We start from the raw sequence: 17,842 nt of genomic DNA on the forward strand, positions 1-17,842 counted from the left end.
GGTTCCCGGAACTCTAATACAAGACATACTTCGGAACTTAGCGTTGAGGAAACTTGGGTGAACTGTCTGCGAAGTTCAGGAGATATGGCGGCGAAGGTTGAGCGAACAGTGCATTGTAATAATTTGAAGGAATGACTTAAAGAGGTGCATTCCATGTTGTGGACAAAAAGTACCGTTTTCTTTGTTTTACATAGGATTAACCACCGAGTGAACTTCGTGATGAAGATTTTATATGAAATTTTCTCCCTTATTTTCTTTCTAGCGAATTTATAATAAATAAGATTTTGTAAACATAGATATTAAAAAAATTATATAATAGGGGTTTAAGTTAGAAGCTTTCTGCTATCTTCTTTCTTTCTAGTAAATAAATACACGACAGAATTATTTTTAGAAGTCAAGAATTCTAGGAGGCTTCTCATTTCCAGCAATTTCGGGGAAAGGGAAAGGGTAGTGGTTTCCTTCTGATCCATGTCACTTTTATTGATAGTTCTATCAGTCAACCACCAGCTCTCGTATATTTCAGGTTCACATCAATGGATATCGTAGGCTGTCCGGTGCACCAGGAGCAGCAAGAGTCCACGTTTGTCAATCAACATGCAAATTTGAAGTGCTCGTCGCCCTTGGGATTATTCAGGGAACCCCTTCCACTTGTATTCCATAAGTTCATGAAGGCAAGGGTAAAAAATGAAACCTGGGATTGGGATCGTTTGCGTTTCCGGCTGCATATTACTTCATCTTTCAGTGTTTACCGCGACCCCTAGTGGAACGGTTAAGGCGCTTCAGGGTTGAAGCCCGTTCAGCTACTCTGATTAAATGCCTTGAAAGAAGCTCTCCGGGAGGATTCTCGGCGAAGATCGCGTCTCTTTTTCTTCTGTATCTAGCAAATGAGAAAATAGAGGGTGGATCTCGGTATAACATGACGCGATCTTGTCTTACTCACGAAAATTGGACGGGCATTTGGAACATCCTGCGCGAGACAGCAGCGCGTCCATGTCCAAAAATATCAACGTCGATGTGTAAAGAGGAATGTTATGTTATATTCTGTTTCGAAGTTTACTTGCAATAAAAAAGATCCATAGAAGACTTGAGACAGAATAAAGAATTTCAAGAGAAGCACTCGGCTAAAAAGTAATTACTGGCTATTTTGTGAACCAAATTTTGAAACCTACAACTTTTATATGAGTTTTTACATTGAGACGAATTAGGTAAAAGTTTACTTATATAAGTAAATTCTTTTTATATGCTGAAAGAAAAAGGAATTTCGACAAAAATAACTAGGTTTTTGAATCTCCAGATACTCTTCTCTTTGGTATTATGTACATAAATTTTAGAAAAAAGTTTAATTGAAAAATTTTATTTGAAAATTGGCATACGTTTACTTCTTATTTACCGTCTGTCTATCAATTTTTGTCTATTGAATTCTAAAATATATTACATCAGTATGTCTTGCGAAAAATGATTAAGAAATGATTTTAAAAAGCTTGAAATATATTCCACTAATTCTCTAATATATCCTGCACTTCAACGAACACAATACATTTAAGCTATTAAAGGTCTTTCTTAACTCAAGCTTCAAATGTCGGTTGCTCTGTGATTAAAGATAGACCGGTAGAGACCGATTAGCAGGGTGAAATCACGCGAGTCTCTTTGTAATTTACTAACGATCCATCTTAAACGTCGTAACAGGAAATGCTCGTGACATCTGCTTTGAAGTTTCACGCCGCTACTAAGGAAGCTACCAATTTGTCTCGAGCCGCGACGTGTGCCGAGGGAAAGTCAAAGGTGAATGATTGTCTAAAAAGAAAGCGCGAAACCTAATTCAACGTGTTCCAAAATCTTATGTATATCCTTGCGATACTTTGATGATACGAACGGTACGAGTTCTATCTTGAATATGTTCTTCATCGCGAAATATGTTCTCGAAGTGGATGAGAAAATAAGCAGAATTATTAAATGCGTTTGCCTTTCCCCAGTTTCACCGAGGGGAATTAATTCCATGGCTTCCCATTCACGAAGGCGCGCGACGTTCGTTGTTCCTGCTCGAATTTCCATTAACGTTCGAAACAAAAAGAGGAAATCCATTCAACATTCACTGACACTGTGAGAATTAACGAGTACCCGCCGTTCGAATGGCAGTACCGTCCGATAACCGTAGGCGATTCTTATTCTCCTGTGCTATTCTCATTTCCGACACACCTTTCGTCCTTGTGCCTTTCGCAGATACGGCGACGACGAATGCCCCAGATTTTAACGGGCTGCCTTTGACGCGACGCAGTCAAATGAATGCAATTTTCAATATGGAAGCCAGCCACTTCGCTGACAATTTAGTTCCTAAAGAAAGCTAAGTGACGCGTCGCGTGCTACCCCTACACAGGGGTGCAATACCCTCGCTGAGCGTTTCCACCTTCTGTCGAATTATCCTGCGGAAACTATATCCATCCGTCCGCTGGTGGAATTGCTACTTTAACATAGTACTATACAGGGTGGAATAATACAATTTGATGCATTTTCTTTCGAAAATTCTTCAATATTTTCTTTGAAGTCATAGAAGTTTCGTCTCCTCTTTCTGTTTAATCAAGTAAGATGGAAGAGTTAATAATTTTATGTGTGAATAACGTTTCTAAAGCCATTGTCAGAAAGGTAAAGATGGTTTTGTTTGTACTTTTCAAATGACGCACAATCATATGATTATCTCTAGTCATCGATTTAAGTATATATATTTAAGTCTGTTGTAGGTTTTAAGAAAACGAATTGTAGTATTTCCTTCGATTCACCCTGTAGAAATAAATGAAAAGAGTATTTCGTTCAAGTAATTATTTTCGAGCGTTGCACGTAATTACTAACCGTTCAGTTCAGGAAAAAGTTATACTTTTCCTTCGATTGGATCGATCGCTGCTCCGAGCCAACACAGAAACAAATGGCGCGAGATAATTTCGCAAATGGCGTGTCTCGGTCCATTGCGTATATTAATGCTCGAAGTTTTATTATTTTCTTCATAGACACTTTTTCCGTGATTGAACCTCGCATCGGTAAAAGTTTCTCGCGGCGAACGCGGGAAATCACAGTTTCCAAATGCTGCTAGTCTGAATTATGTCTGCCAATACCATTAACGCGTGAAGCATCGGAGGAACCATGCAATTTCCATTTCGTTTTCCGTGCGCCGGTTATTCCGAAATGAAAGGAACGGAATTTCCAAACGAACCGCGGCCACTTTCCTCCGGAAGGCCTAAACGAGATCACACCGAGTCAATTTTCCAATCGTCGATAAAACCGCGCTCGTCAGGTTTCGTTACTGAAATCGTTTGAAATCGAAGTCGAATTAATTCCTTTGTAAAAGGGCCACTGTTGGATTCGTTTGCAACAGATCACGCCGCGAACGAGATTTACATAAATGATGTAATGGCCACGGTAAACGGAATCGTGTTGCCGAAGGCAAAGGAAAGTCCGTTGTCCTGAATATATATCGAGGAATGGGCGACGTGATTGATGAGGCGTCGCATGGACTTGTCATCCTGTCCGCAATGGCGTCGGTGTCTAGTGACGTTCCAATGGCATCGTATCGCGATCGATTGCGAATGCCGACGAAATCATCATGCATCATTGCTAGCATTTATTGACGTCGTGAAATAGATACGAAAGGGAAAACTGTGGGAGAGCAATTGTTGAGATTTTGATTGAATGCCATGTATTGAAATCATTTTTAACCGGGCGAGACAATCGAGGAATGTACGAGGGAAAGTCGAAAAGTAAGTTGCATTCTTTTAGAAAATTCGTTGTATATTAAAAATATTTGGATCGATGTTAGCAGCATCGCTGTTTAATATTTCTTTTTTAGAGTTATATTAATAACTTCGATGCATTAGTTGCCTTTCGTTTATTATCAATTGTGAAAGGCATTGTTTTTATTATAAGTAGCGTCCAAATTACAAGTCAAAGGATGTATTGGAAAATGTAAATCAAAGGCATGAGAATACCACCTACTTTTCATTCTACACCCTTTACTTTGTGATTTTCACGTTTCCGGATGAATGAAAAAACTCTGCAAAATAGGAATATTACTTGACAAAAATGAAAGAGTACAAAAGTACAGAGTGGTTAGTAGAGTTTAATGACAATTTTTCAAGGATGAAATCAAAACTGGTGCTATTTAGAAAAATAGTTCTCCCAATGTATTTTCAAACGAATAAGAGGACAACCTCAAATATTCTATGGTCAAAACTTTTAATATGAATACAACTAACTTTCTGAATATCCCTCTCGTAGTTTAATGCAACTGCATGAATGGATCTCGAACGAGAATAAAAAGAATGTCTGAAAGGTATTGAATAAAACATGCGTGTAACAACATTTAATTGTTTGTTATTTTCGGAGAGATATGTTCAAGTTGACGATTCACTGCGTATCACAATCATTCAATCGGAAAGCTAATGACCGGAAGCTGAGGACTCGTCATCGTTTGATTAATTCTATTCTCCTACACGGCTTCCTCGGCTTTTAATCATCCGCTCTCCAATCGCAAAAGGAAGTCAACATGTTTCCGACTGCTACCGCAAGTGTAGAAATTGTCTAGGTCGATTAAGTAAATAAAATTTATTTATTGAATAGTGGCACACCAGTGGCATGACGTGACAAGTAGTCATGAACTTTTGAACGCACTTGACCAGCACCTCGCTTAAACGCATTCCGCTAAACTTACCGCTTATACTGTGCATTACGGGGAAGCATGCAGCTGAGAAATGATTTAGAGCCAACTATCGAGACGTATCGTGTGTTCGTCGATGACGTAGACGCGTTACCGGCTCGTATACTGGGTAATCTATAATTACGTATCCGGGAGAAATGAAGAAGGATACTATTGCCGGTGAAAAATGAATCGTGACTCGATAAAGTAATCCGACCCGTCTCGACTTTGATACAAGAAAATCTGTCAATCAGTCTAAAGGGATCAATAATTCATTCGTCATGGGATTACCGATCATCAAGCGGGAATTAGGCGAGGTCTCTATTATCTACAGATTCCCTGTCAATTTTCCCTGATGAATGTACCCTACGCCAGTTTCGCAGATACGAGAAGCTCGTCTCGGACAATGAAATAAATTATTCTCCGGGCACTCGGATTAACATCGGCATAACGAATTACTCTCGACACGCTGACTGCCACAAGAAATTCTTGAAAAGTTCTGTGAGCCGAAAATCCGCAAATATAATACTTGAAAGCAAAGTAATATGTTTTAATTAGACTCCCCATTGAGTGGCTAAAATTTAGGTCAGTTTCTGGCTAATTTTTACTATTTTCACTACCAATTTAAATCCTCCTTTATGAAGATGAAAATTAGCAAAAATTTAATATTCCGTGAAAACGTACGAGGTGATTGAATTTTTCAATAACAGGAACCTGCCCCAAACAACCTCGACGTCGAATGTCACGTTTCGCAATTATTGCAAAGTCAAACTGACTAGTAATATATACATATATATAATAATAATATTACAATAATAATAATAATATATAATTGTAATTTTTGTAACATATAATTATACTATTCTCACACCATTTTATTAGTCTATTTTTCCAAACACCTATTTACTCAATTAATACATCCGCCGCCGGTGCACAGTGACGCAGTCTACTGGAAACTGTAAACGCATGCCAATCGAATTCCCGCGACATGGCAGTCAACGTGTTAACGAGAGACTTGCGCGTGTCAAATGAAACTTCGTCTAGCTCGCATAGAACGGTAATCTTATTCGTCATTCTATCCTCATTACCGTCTTCTCGCGCGAGCCGCGAAGAAAGTCCATCTTCCGTTGCCAAGAAGTCTCGTGCCGGTTCGATTGCTTCCTGACGCGGTTATCAAACGAGGCGCGGCCCTACTGTTGGCGTCGCGCGTCAAAAACATCAAAAGCGTCCTGACTGCTTGTCAGTTCTGACGGCAGCGTGGATTATTCGTTTTCAGCACGATCCTTCCTCGTCCTCCATCTTCGTGCACCCCTAATTACGCGCGGGAGTCCGAGTTCCGTCTTCCCCCGGAAATTCGCTAATAAGCGCTTCAGTAGATCCGTCGAACGACGCCAAATCTCGTTAACAAACCCAGCGCTCTCTTACGTGTAGGTACAATGGTACATGTGTATATATACATAATACATATATACGACGGCGGCCGTTTAAACCGGTAGCCGCGCGGTGCGCAACACCCACAATCAAAATTCGTGAAAAACACTCGCTGTACAATGGATTCGTTCTTAATAGTAATCATAATAAACCGTCGGTCGTGTCAAAATGTGACAAGGGTCTCTTACGCGGCTACGCACTTAACTATACGGCATTAACGTGTCAACTAAAAACGTGTACTCGTGTCCGTCACGTGTGTCTATATCGCCTCGGCGCACTGTCTATTCACCAGTCGTCGAACCCTTTCGGTCGCACTGTGCAACCGTGGCTATAATACAAGGGTCGCCGCCGGGATCGACGGAATGCACCTGGATCGCGGGATCTTCGTGTTTCCGCCTACGTTTGGTTCGAACGGGAGTGTCCTCCCAGCGCGTTCCATTATATTCGGGATGATATTCTTCGTTTTAATATGCGCGACGATTTCGCCTAACCAGACTTCGCCGCCGCTACTTCGTTCCGAGTCTACCGTATAAAATGGTTGAAAAAACTGTGGTCCGTCTCCTCCGGTACGACTACCCGCGGGAAACGACTCGGAAGCGAAGAACGTGGCGCGAATTTCTTCGAAGACCTTCAGGTCACGTCCCCGAAATTTTGTACTTTGTCCGATCGAATGCTGAGCGATCCGCACCGCTCGAAGTTGCTTCAACGGGTCTCGAAGTTTTTTCAACGGGCGAGACGATCCAGTTTACTTGTCTCCAGAAGCCGTCGCGATGTTTCATTCGGCACGGCGACGGATGCGCTCCTTTAACCTTTGCACGTACAAGACCGTGAATGCGTTGCTCGATTAATCTCTCTTGAATCGTCGCGATCCTTCTCTTAGCGTACATGTGTCGCCCCACTGGCGACACGACGCCAGCGGAGTCGTCCTTTTAATGGAACCGCGGCATTTCTTTCGATCGTTGGCCTTTGGATGAGGTTACGGACAAACCGTTCTTCCTCCGGAGCAATTGGCGCGGCTGCACGTGACTTAATCGACTTGCGGAGTGCACTCGATCGCGCACTTTGTTCCCTTCGCTCGGATTAAATCGCTTCCTCTCGCTCACTCTCCGTCTTTGTAAATTACTCTCCGGGGTAACATTGCGGTTAAAGGTGAATTTCGTCACGAGAGATTCGCCGCTCTCCACGAATCGGAATTGACCATTTAGAGGATGAACGCGGGGGATCATCTTAGGCCGTAAATTTCATTGAATATTAAGCTCCTCTCTCGACGGGCGTCGCGTTAGACCGTTCTACTATTATTAGGCTAGGCTCTCTTGGCAGTGATCACTATGAGTTTGGTCCGAGTTCAATCACATGCTCCTCTAATCTTCGTCGATGTTCGGTCTACAATTGATTTGTTCGGTTGTTCCTCTCGGGTTACTTGATTACAACGATCCTCTATTTCAAGGAAACAGAACCGTCGGGGTTTCCTCGTTCCACGTGATGGTTATTGTCTTCGATGATCTACGAGAAACGTGCACCCGCGGAACCCTATTTTAAATCTGTGTCGATATGTTTAGCTTCGAAGTGCGGGCCCGCGTGTCAATCTCGTGACGCACAAGGGCGCGGTTCGGGTCGGATGGTCCGGGAAATTTAATTGAATGCTCCATTCGATTCCGCGTGCACCGAAACCCATCGCTCCACGAGAAATGCTGAAACACGATTCCTCCGATCCAATGACGTAACGTCGTTCCGGCCGGCGCGGTGCGGCGTCGATGGAACTCAATCGTTTCTGACCCGATACTCTTTTTCGGTTTCAATTGATCCTGCGTGGTCATCGTTCAGGCAACAGCACGTTCCATGATCGATTCAATTGTAATCGGCTCTACGTTGGCTTCTTCGTTGCAAGTCCTTCCTCGTTTCGCGATATCCTCGTTGATGATCTTGTTAATCCACTGGTAAGCACGGTGTTCGTTCTGCATTTAGCGAGACCGGAAGTACAAGCGGACCGTGCATGTTCCAGCAGTTAGTCTACTCGGTTGTTCTTCGGTTAATGGATCGCGGTTGATCGACGTCGTCACGTCGACGATTCGATCGATGATCCGCCGTCGCCGATGGCGTCGGGCTGGCCGCGTCTATGCGGTCCACGCTCACGCCTCGGCGACTACATATGCTATAAGCAAGTCTCCTTTTGGTCGACCATGTTGACGACCACGGAGGCTTGTGTGGGCAGCTCCTTCTGGACGGGCACACCTGTCGGCACCTCCTCGAGTATTGGTCAGAGGGTCGTGGTCCTCGATACGGCCGCCGAGGGCGGGGGCGGCGGCGGCGGCGGCGATATCACCACGTCTGGTTCACCCGCCAGGTCGCAGTCGAATCTCCAGAGAATACTCTCAGGGTGGTCACCTCCTGAACATCAAAGGGATTTATTTTTAAATATCGGCGTGGAGATTTTATCTTAACGAAGAGATGGTGGCTAGCGATGTTTATTATTTCATTGCAATCGTTTTATAGTTTTATTAGGATATCCAAAATGTATGTAAATGAACTTAATTTACAAGTTTAATAAAATCATACACTGAATAGAACTTCGTTTGAATTGTATTATTTATTGACGAGACGAGTTTTAAGCTTCCAATTCTTATAGGTTCAAAACTACATCACCATTTGGAAGCGTCCTTTGCAATTGGCAATTTGTATCAATATGCCAACGTATTATAGAATGATTTCAGTTATTCTAACTGTCATTTCCTTCGGTATACATAAGTCTAGTCGAAAAACAGTGAGGTGGTTGAGGGTACCATAATTACATCGACTCCAATTCAGCACACTCAATAACGTATTTACACAAATCGGTATAACAAGAATAACAAAAGTAATGAAATAACAAAATAATAGAATAACAAAGTGACAAAGTAACAAAGTAAAAAAATAACAAAAACACCGCGGACACAGGTGTAACAAATAAACACGAGATAAACTGGCGTAAACACGAAGAATCGTTGTTGGTAAGGCAGCACCCAACTGCTCGTTGGACGATATCCGAACGCTTCTTAAAGAGACCTCCCTACTCTGGATCGCGTAAGTTCTTCGGAAAAATCGCGCGAGAAATTAGCACTGGAACGACGCACGGAAATAGGGCTAAAAACCCCAACTTCCTCTTTTCACCTAGGAAAGTGCTGGCCCGATGGAGCCTGGCTATCAGATGCGTAATTGACACTTTGAAAATGGAAAATAAAAAAGAGGAAGCTGGGAGTGAACGCAGGGGTGGCAGCGCCAAAACCGCTATAACAGAATGAAACATGAGATCTACGAACCTTGACCCAAGACGATGCTTGAAGAGTCCCGCCTCTGTCTCGGTGGGAGTGGTTGGTGCTTGTGCGTATGACTGTAACTGTGGCTGTGTGAATGTGAGTGGCAGTGTATGTGACGTGTGTGCGTGGGCGTGGCTTTGCACGGTGGCGGTGGTTGTTGTTGCTGCTGTTGTTGCTGCGACTGCTGCTGAGGATGAAGATGAGGATGAGGCCTGTGCTAGGTGTTCCCGCCACGGGCCGCTCCCACTTGATCGAAGCTCAATGATTTCTTCATCTCCGTCATCGACAACGCACCACCCTCCTGCTGAGAGAAGTAAACGCAAGTGTTAGCTATATCGCGGCGACTGATGGCGGACAATCCTCGGCCCTCTGTATATACCATCGAGGCCCAGCCGCGGGGGAGCGACTTGTTATAAGTTTTGCTCAGGGTCGTTAAAAGTTATCGAAACTTTTTAAAAGCCCGTAAAAGAGTTATCATCGGGTCACGTGACTCCGCCTACTGATGCTCTATCGTCCGTATTTTCCCGTTCCCACATTCAAACCTGGTTTGAGAAACAAGCGTGTTCCTATTCTTTTCTTGTTTCCATTCATTCCTCGTTCAACGACAAAATTTCTCTCCCTTTCTTGGTATTGTGTTTATGTACCGCATTTTAGAAATCCATTGCATCGATTCACGTTCGTCCAATTGCGTTTCTTTACGAAAACTCTATTCCCGACAAAATATTCGGCGTATATTCGAAACTGTATTGAACTTTGTCAAATATTATTCATGGAAGGAAATATAATAAATCTCTCTAAGAAAAGCAGGGAAACGATTCTTGACACCGATCAATAGAATTTCATTCCCGTCAATTGAATCCTGATTTTTGAAAACGTTTCCGAAATGATTCCATTTGCTCACAAAGAGCGGCGCGCAATACTATTGTATGCGATCTCCGATAACCTCTGAACGTTTGGAAATCCAAAACCGTTGTCAAGTTTCCATAACATGATACTTAGTACTGGTGACCGGAAATACGCGTTCATATAAATAATTAAAGCACTATGAACACAAGTGGCAAAGAAATTCGATAACTTTCGTAGAGAATTTGATGAAGCAGTTGAATTTCATGGAACGAAACTGCTTCTCGGAACGAACCGTTCAATGCAATTCGCAACGTGACAATAGTCTGACAGGAGTTACCTCGGAACGCTGATTAAAGTATTGAAAAGGAAACCAAGTGGAATTCGCAACGGTGTGCCGAGACGCGAACGTTTTCCTCCAGTTTCACCCGTTCTCGTCCCAGATGAAGTCTATGCGAAAACCAGAAATCCGATTCCGGCGTAGTTTTGGGGTGAATTCGCCGATGAAATTCGATTGAGTCGCTAATCCCAGCCGAGCTGAACTGTAATTAAACTTTAACCAGGGCCGGCTCGTTGGAATCGGGACCCCGCAAACTTCGTGTCATATAAAGAGACATAGCAACATGAGAAACGAAAGCGCGTAACTGTGGTATCTCCGTAGATACTCCACGCTGAGTTACTCTATAATCGAACAGGATCGAAGCTATTACGTTTCTCTGTTATACTTCGGAGAACGATTAAAAACTGACTTTTAACCTCTTGCCCCATGATTCCTATCTCAACTATAATCGACACAACTACTATGCTATCGATAATTGATTGAAAAAAGAAACAAATCCAGGATATATTCTATATCTACATTTGCTCCAAAGCATAACAATTGATAACAGAAAAAGAATATTTCATTCGAATTCAAAAGAATTGAGTAATATTTATGTTTATCGAAGTCTGTTCGAAGTCTTCACCTCGAGTTTGACACGGTATTGTAAAACAAAGGGTTGACTAACTGTCCGCGATACTGAAATTTTCCTATCATGGAAAAGTTCAACGAAATGAGTAGGGAAATTGAATTCACCATCATTATCAAGAGTTTTAAGCGAATATCAAAATTTTCTCGTTCAAGCTTTGCTGGTTATGTCGTCGTGAATCTGCATTGAGTGAAGTACCGAAGCGGACCGATCCATTTCTTTTACAGTTCTGGCCGAGCGCCGGGATATCCTCTGGTATCCAGTGACTCGGCACACGGGAACGGGATCCGAAAATGTGACGCGGCCTGGAAAAATCACTTCCGCCACGTTCACGAGCACCATTCATGCCGGTTTCAACTACAGCGAACCGTTCCGGGTCGACAGCATTTCCTTCCTAATCTTGTTTAACGAACACTCTATTCGCCGTCTATGTAACCGACCTGGGCTGATATTTGTCTGGATGTAACGACAAGTAGCAGGGTCGCAGCCCTGTCGAATCAAATTTTACGTGCTACTTAATGGTATGTTATATTACCGATACCGAAATGGTCTGGGGAATTTTCCTGCAAATGGAATTCGCAGTACCCGTTTACTAGCTTGCGAGCTGCTCCTTTAGTAACTGAACTTTTGTACCTCGGTGGATATATGGAGATTGAATTTTACATTTTTCTGGAATTACATGTATATTACTCACGAGTTTAAAGTAAATTATATGATGTAAAAGAAACATATTTGTAGAGTTATAATTAAGGGTTTTTTTATCGTAAATAATAAGTACGTGAAAAAATAGAACACGATAAAGTTTTACTGTTTTCTTTGCTAATTATTTTAATCTTTTTTTATATTAGCTTCACTGATTTGTTCAATGAAATATTACTTTTTTATGTTATATGTACTGGACTTCAATAAATACGAATTTCTTTCATATTAATTATTAATATCTGAATCAATGAAATTTTTAATGTAAAATAAAAAATTGTGAAAATAAATAACTAATGCAAATATAATAATATAACACACATCCTGTGACTGTATTTAAATCTTTTTAACTAATTAACGAACAGAATCAGATAAATCAGTTCTCGTGTATGAACTTCACCGATCAGCATTAATTGCAAAGCAATACATCAGCATAACTTGTAACAATCGATCATTTATTTACAAGCTCCATCAATAAACCCATATCAAATATTTACCCCTGAGTATAAATGTGAAAATTCCAGGAAACAAGCTCTGAAAATAATGGAATGTTTTTAATAAAAAGATTACAGATCATCTTAATGCCTTCAAAAATATTGCAAACATGAAATTTCAATATATGCTATTCTATTGTTAACGAATAACAGTAACACCATGCTTTGAAAATGAAAGAATGTTTCCAGTTGAAAAATTACAAATCATCTTTGTTCCTTTAAAAATATTGCAAATACGAAACATCAATATATGCTATTATACTATTAATGAACAACAATAACAAATTGCCCGTACTTTATTTTTTCTGTATACTTATCATTTACGAGTAGTCTCGATTTGTAACTTATCCCATATTTCAATTCTTATCGAAAACGTTAAATAATATTCTTCCATTACCCATAAACCTTAAAGCATCCTTCTTAATGCATTTGAAATGATTTTCGAGGTATTCCGTGTGCTTCATCCGATCGACTTTCAAGCTTTTCTCGTAGCCGATCGATGACAGCCGTGGCTGACAACTAACGCTGCCGGAGGCGTACATTGAAGCGGCGACGAATTTGAAGAGACGTCGACGGTGGTCCGAATTACGTTCGTTCAACAGCAATTCGACGCATGCAGTCAAGTATATAACTTGTATGTAGAGCGTGTGTCGTGGTACTGCGTGTGTAAGCGTGTGTAATCGAGCTCTGCGCTGATCATGATTAAACACTCATATATACACACACGCGCAGGCATATATTTAGTGTCTGTATACACATATACGTATACAAAGGGTGTACCATTTTAATCTATAAGTGTAATTATTCTCGGAATTATTCGTTATTTAAAACATGTTTTAAATGAAACTTTCTTTTTGTTTTGAGAGGGTATACTGCGTATATTTGTATTTAGGTGGACGTGCATAGGAGACATGAAAATCACTCCTATTTTTTTAAGTATAATCTTTTGATTTTTTTATGTATCAATCGATACAGCAGATCATACGTGTCCCCTTAGAGAGACTAAATCTGCCAAATTACCGTTCTCAAAATAGAAAAGATTGCATTTAACATTGTACAGTATTTTCTATTGTTCTTAGAATAATTGATGTTCATTTAGATTTTGGAAGCTAGATGTTTAAAGATAGTCAATTGGGATACATATTCGTGTAATTGCATCAATCAAAATCAACGCGCACATTTACCAAATAACGTCTATAAAATTCGATATGCGTCAAATTAACGAGTTGCATAAATTTAATATTAAGAAATTTTTTGAATAATGAATAGTTCTGACAAGAATTGAATTTATACATTAAAATGGGACACCCCGTATATGCATCGGTTGATTTGTTAGCAGCGAAATACTGGATTGTGTGCCAAAAGTGCATAACATGTACGTGTATTTACTTGTTTTTTTGTTGTTAGAACAAAAAATAATTTCCATCAATGCAACGTGTACAACTCCTCCGTTCAATCTAGTTTACGGCGTATCAGAGAGACACGAGAATTGAGATAGAAATTAAAAAAGGAAAGACAATCAAGAGAGAAATATCGCTCAGGCAGATCCATCCGCAATACTCCCTTTTCTCGTTACTCGGCCGTGGATGGTATTCTTTCTCTCCAATCCGTTCTCTTTTCTCCTAGCTGATACAGGAAATGCATAAATTGTTCTTGGGCTTCGTGGAGGCAGTGCCTCGGTCACGGTAATCAGTTTTCCTAAAATTATCCGATCGCTGCCGCACGGTACACATAGTTTCATCGTACAGTTACTTTGAATGTTATAGATATTGAATTACCGTGAATTCGGCGCTGCTCCGCGACCAATATGGCGTATTCAGGGACCTATCGAGGTTTCTCTTGAATGATTATCTCCGTATTTTATCCTCACTTCCTGCATAAATGTTTCAATTAATATTAATTAACAATCTTCGTCAGAATTCTCAACAGTAGTCGTTACTTTGTACAAAAAATTTGATACAATTTTGAAACGTATATATTGTTGCATGTGAGATGACTGATTTTATAAAGCAATAAAATTGTGCAGAATTTCATGGTTGAAATTATTATTTTAAGTTTGAAGTTCAAAGTAATAATATACGATATATAAGTTTTGTTACTGATTTGGTATAACACAATAAACTATGAATTAAGATAAATTATAGCAGTACAAAAAATATGTGTTATGTGTTTATAAGAGTGTAACTTCATGAATCTAACTATTGTTATTTGCACTTTATCATAAACTACTGAATCCGCACCCAGAGAACGTTATAAAGACGAAATGAAGTATTTAATAAAACCGAAACTGTTCGAAATATTAATTGCTATTTTAATTTTTTTATACGTGACTGATATTAATGATATTATTCTGAATTTATTTTCATACAATTTCATCTTTAAGACTAAATAAAGACAATTAAAGTGATAAGAGCTGTGTTTGTGTTAGATGAGTTAGCCGACTTACTGCAAAACTTGTTATTCCCCCTTTACATTATTCCCCGGATTATTCAACGATAGATTACAATATCTTTGAAACAGTTAGGTTATTGTATAACAAGAAAAACATTTGCAAACAGAATTGCGTGCAACAGTGTGTTTGAAGTCTTGACCCTACCCCAATTGATAAAAAGGTAACTTCAGTTATCCTCGACGACTATTATGTGAATATTGCAATGCAAAGGTAGTAAATAATCTTTTGCTAGAACGCGCCACGGTTAAAAGGTTAATACGAAGCGACAGCTCCTTTATCTGTTACCTTTTTAGGGTAATACTCTTTCCACTTCTACGTGATGTGACAGTTAAATACTTTTATGCAAGGTAAGTCACCTAAGTCTTATCTTAAATTACTACTAAATCATTTTTAATTTAAGCTAAATTCCAACATGAAAAATATCTCAAGCAGAATTTGCATTCACCAAGAAACTCATACCATGCAACAAATTATTTTATGTTAATTCATAAAAGAGATACAAAGAAAACGTGTCATGTTTCATAAGATATCCCCGAATGTCCTCATTGACGAATTTACCAGAGAGTTTCTGAACGAAACGCTTCTTTTACTTTTCCTTCTTATCTTTTCTCGTCCATTCCTTCACATTTCTTTTCCACAAAACCATCAGAAACAAACATAATTTCCAATAAAACTAGGAAAGCCGAAAAGCTCGTTACAAATTCAGCCATTCCATTCGTAACAATCTAATTATTTCAGTTTACCGAGTACCAGTTCTCGATACGTAGCATACTTCACACATTCTCCTAGTGACAGCGATAATAGTTAAAGTACCACTTGGAGGTGTGATTCGTGTCCCCGAAGAAAGCCATAACGGTCGCGAGCCCGTCGTGAGGGACAGGACTTACACCATTTAACCGCGGCATTTCGATGCTCGGTATGTAGGTGGTCTCTTCGTGGCCGGTTGAGCAATATCGCGTTCTCCTCCTGCTGGCCCGTGGGCTGCAACGGCCGCACGGCACCGCGGCGTCGGAATTGCGCGCCTTCGTGGCCGGCCTCTGCCTCGAGCCGCACCGCACGGCGAACCGCAATTCCGAGACCATCTCGGCGCACAAGGACTGCCGCGCGCGGAGCGGGCAGAATTGGAGGGGGGCCAACGTTATCCACGTGCGCACGTCGCAATTCGGCGATTCGTTTGGTCCGTCGAGATGCGTGGAGACGGGAGACAGCAGGCACAACAATATATACCAACAAAATGATACAGAAGACAAATCGAGCTCGGTAACCATGCGAAACGACCTCCCTTTCTCCTCCCGTCAGCGCGCAAGGCCGTTTCATTCTGTTCCCTCGGGCGAGGCGCGATCACCGCGCCGCCAGGTGGTTTTCGCGGTCGATTCCGAGGGTGCTTGCGGTTACCGGTTGGGTGATCGTACGTGGACGAACGTTGTGCAGTTGCGGATCGTGTGATTTATACGGAGAATGAGCCTCTAGCTTATTCGTGGGTGCGTCTGTGCGGGTGCGCTGGCACTTGCCGATGCTCGAGGGCTTTCGCGTGATCGACGCATGGTTGAAATGGGTGAACGATGACGCGTCGATGGGCCCTTTCAGTTCTTAATGACAGCTTTTCATTATTCTAACTTTAAATGTCTCACCTGCGTGCTAGTGTAGATGGATGAACGTGGAGCCTATTCGGCGAGTATGAAGCCAGACCAGAGGGTGTGCGTTTGAATAGGTCCGTAGAATGACGTGACGATGGTTGGACACTGACAATAAGCGATGCGAGTCGAGCAAATGAAGGGATAATGCAATAGAGATAGAGTTCGAATGTGACTAAATAGAATATGCCATGGGAAAGATACGGGGGATTATATCGTGGTTATACTTTCTACTGAAAGGTTTTGTACTGTGAGAAATTTTAGGAAACTTAACATGGAAAGTTTCTAACATTCAATATATTTATTGTGGTAGAAAAAGGTTCAGAAGTTTAACGGTAGATATATGTAGAGAAGAAAGGCTCTATCAAATAGGCAAAATTGTTATTTCTTTTCGCGTTATATTTAATTTCATAGGTATTAAATAGTTTCGCGTATTCATAACGAAATTCTTTTTATGCGATTACATTAAATAATTCAATTCTAAACGAGGTGTATTATTCCCATTATTTAATCCCATTATAAACATTCAAAAAGCATGAAGCGTGAAAAAAGATGAAAACTTCTTCGCAACACTGACAATGTAAATCGACCACGTTTGTAAAACACGTGTTTCCTCATCTAAACACTGTCCACATCAAATTCCAAACCATTTTTCCACCACTCCGTACAATGATGCGCATTCACAAAGGAAAGTAAACCGCGAACGAACGATCAACATACGGAATACGAATCGTACCACGATCGAAATGAAATAATCACGCGGTACTTTCGTCTAGCTAGGTCCACTGAAAGTGGTAGGCAACAGCATGCGGCCGGCACATTGAGCAGTGCAAAACGTTTCACTTACGTTCGAAACGAGCGAAGGAAAACAGTAATAGAAACGCGGACAGTGCGCGGAGACAAACAGCCTTGCGCCGCCCACGGAGAGAAGGTTACACTCATGCAGCACGTATACGCGAAGCACGAAATTGTACGCAATTATCTCTCGGGTGTGCTTCGCTCGCTTACCCTCTCCGATTGGACGTTCTTCTTGGAGTTCCAGCAGAACTCGAGGATCGCCACGAGGATCGCTAGCGCCAGCCCGCAAAGCAGCACAACAAAGACACCACCTGGAATGAGAAAACCGGAAGCTCGTTATTTTACCGCCGCCGGGTGTCGCCGTTTCTTTTCTGACGTCGCTCGGGTCTCGCACGCCTCCGAGTTAATGTACCTGCCACCCGGCACCGTACCCTAGAATCTGTTCATTCAACCCCCTCCCCTCACAACCTCAGCCCAGTCAGCCTTTTACCTCTTTATCTAGCCGCCTATTTATCTGTCCACCTGTCTAGCCTTTCGTCTATACGTCCC

At 41.3% G+C, this 17,842-nt stretch overlaps 1 protein-coding gene across 8 annotated transcripts in view; it reads right to left on the reverse strand.

Moving 5' to 3' along the window:
* Positions 1-4,339: 4,339 nt before the first annotated feature.
* LOC116431336 (glutamate receptor ionotropic, kainate 2) overlaps positions 4,340-17,842 on the reverse strand; it is a 277,385-nt gene continuing 263,882 nt past the window's right edge. For 4 of the 8 annotated variants that reach the window (XM_031986602.2, XM_076370455.1, XM_031986600.2 and 1 more), the window contains 4 exons: positions 17,504-17,604; positions 15,751-15,958; positions 9,409-9,709; positions 4,340-8,500 (listed from right to left, as the gene is read on the reverse strand). In XM_031986602.2, the coding sequence (XP_031842462.1) occupies positions 8,494-8,500; positions 9,409-9,709; positions 15,751-15,958; positions 17,504-17,604 (617 nt within the window). In that variant the 3' untranslated portion in view covers positions 4,340-8,493. Of the gene's footprint in view, positions 8,501-9,408; positions 9,710-15,748; positions 15,959-16,125; positions 17,605-17,842 lie in introns of those variants that run through there. The other 4 variants (XM_076370456.1, XM_031986604.1, XM_031986603.1 and 1 more) reach the window with 4 other exon arrangements.

This window comes from Nomia melanderi, chromosome 9, assembly GCF_051020985.1.
Source record: "Nomia melanderi isolate GNS246 chromosome 9, iyNomMela1, whole genome shotgun sequence".
In the NCBI taxonomy this organism is placed as follows: domain Eukaryota; kingdom Metazoa; phylum Arthropoda; class Insecta; order Hymenoptera; family Halictidae; genus Nomia; species Nomia melanderi.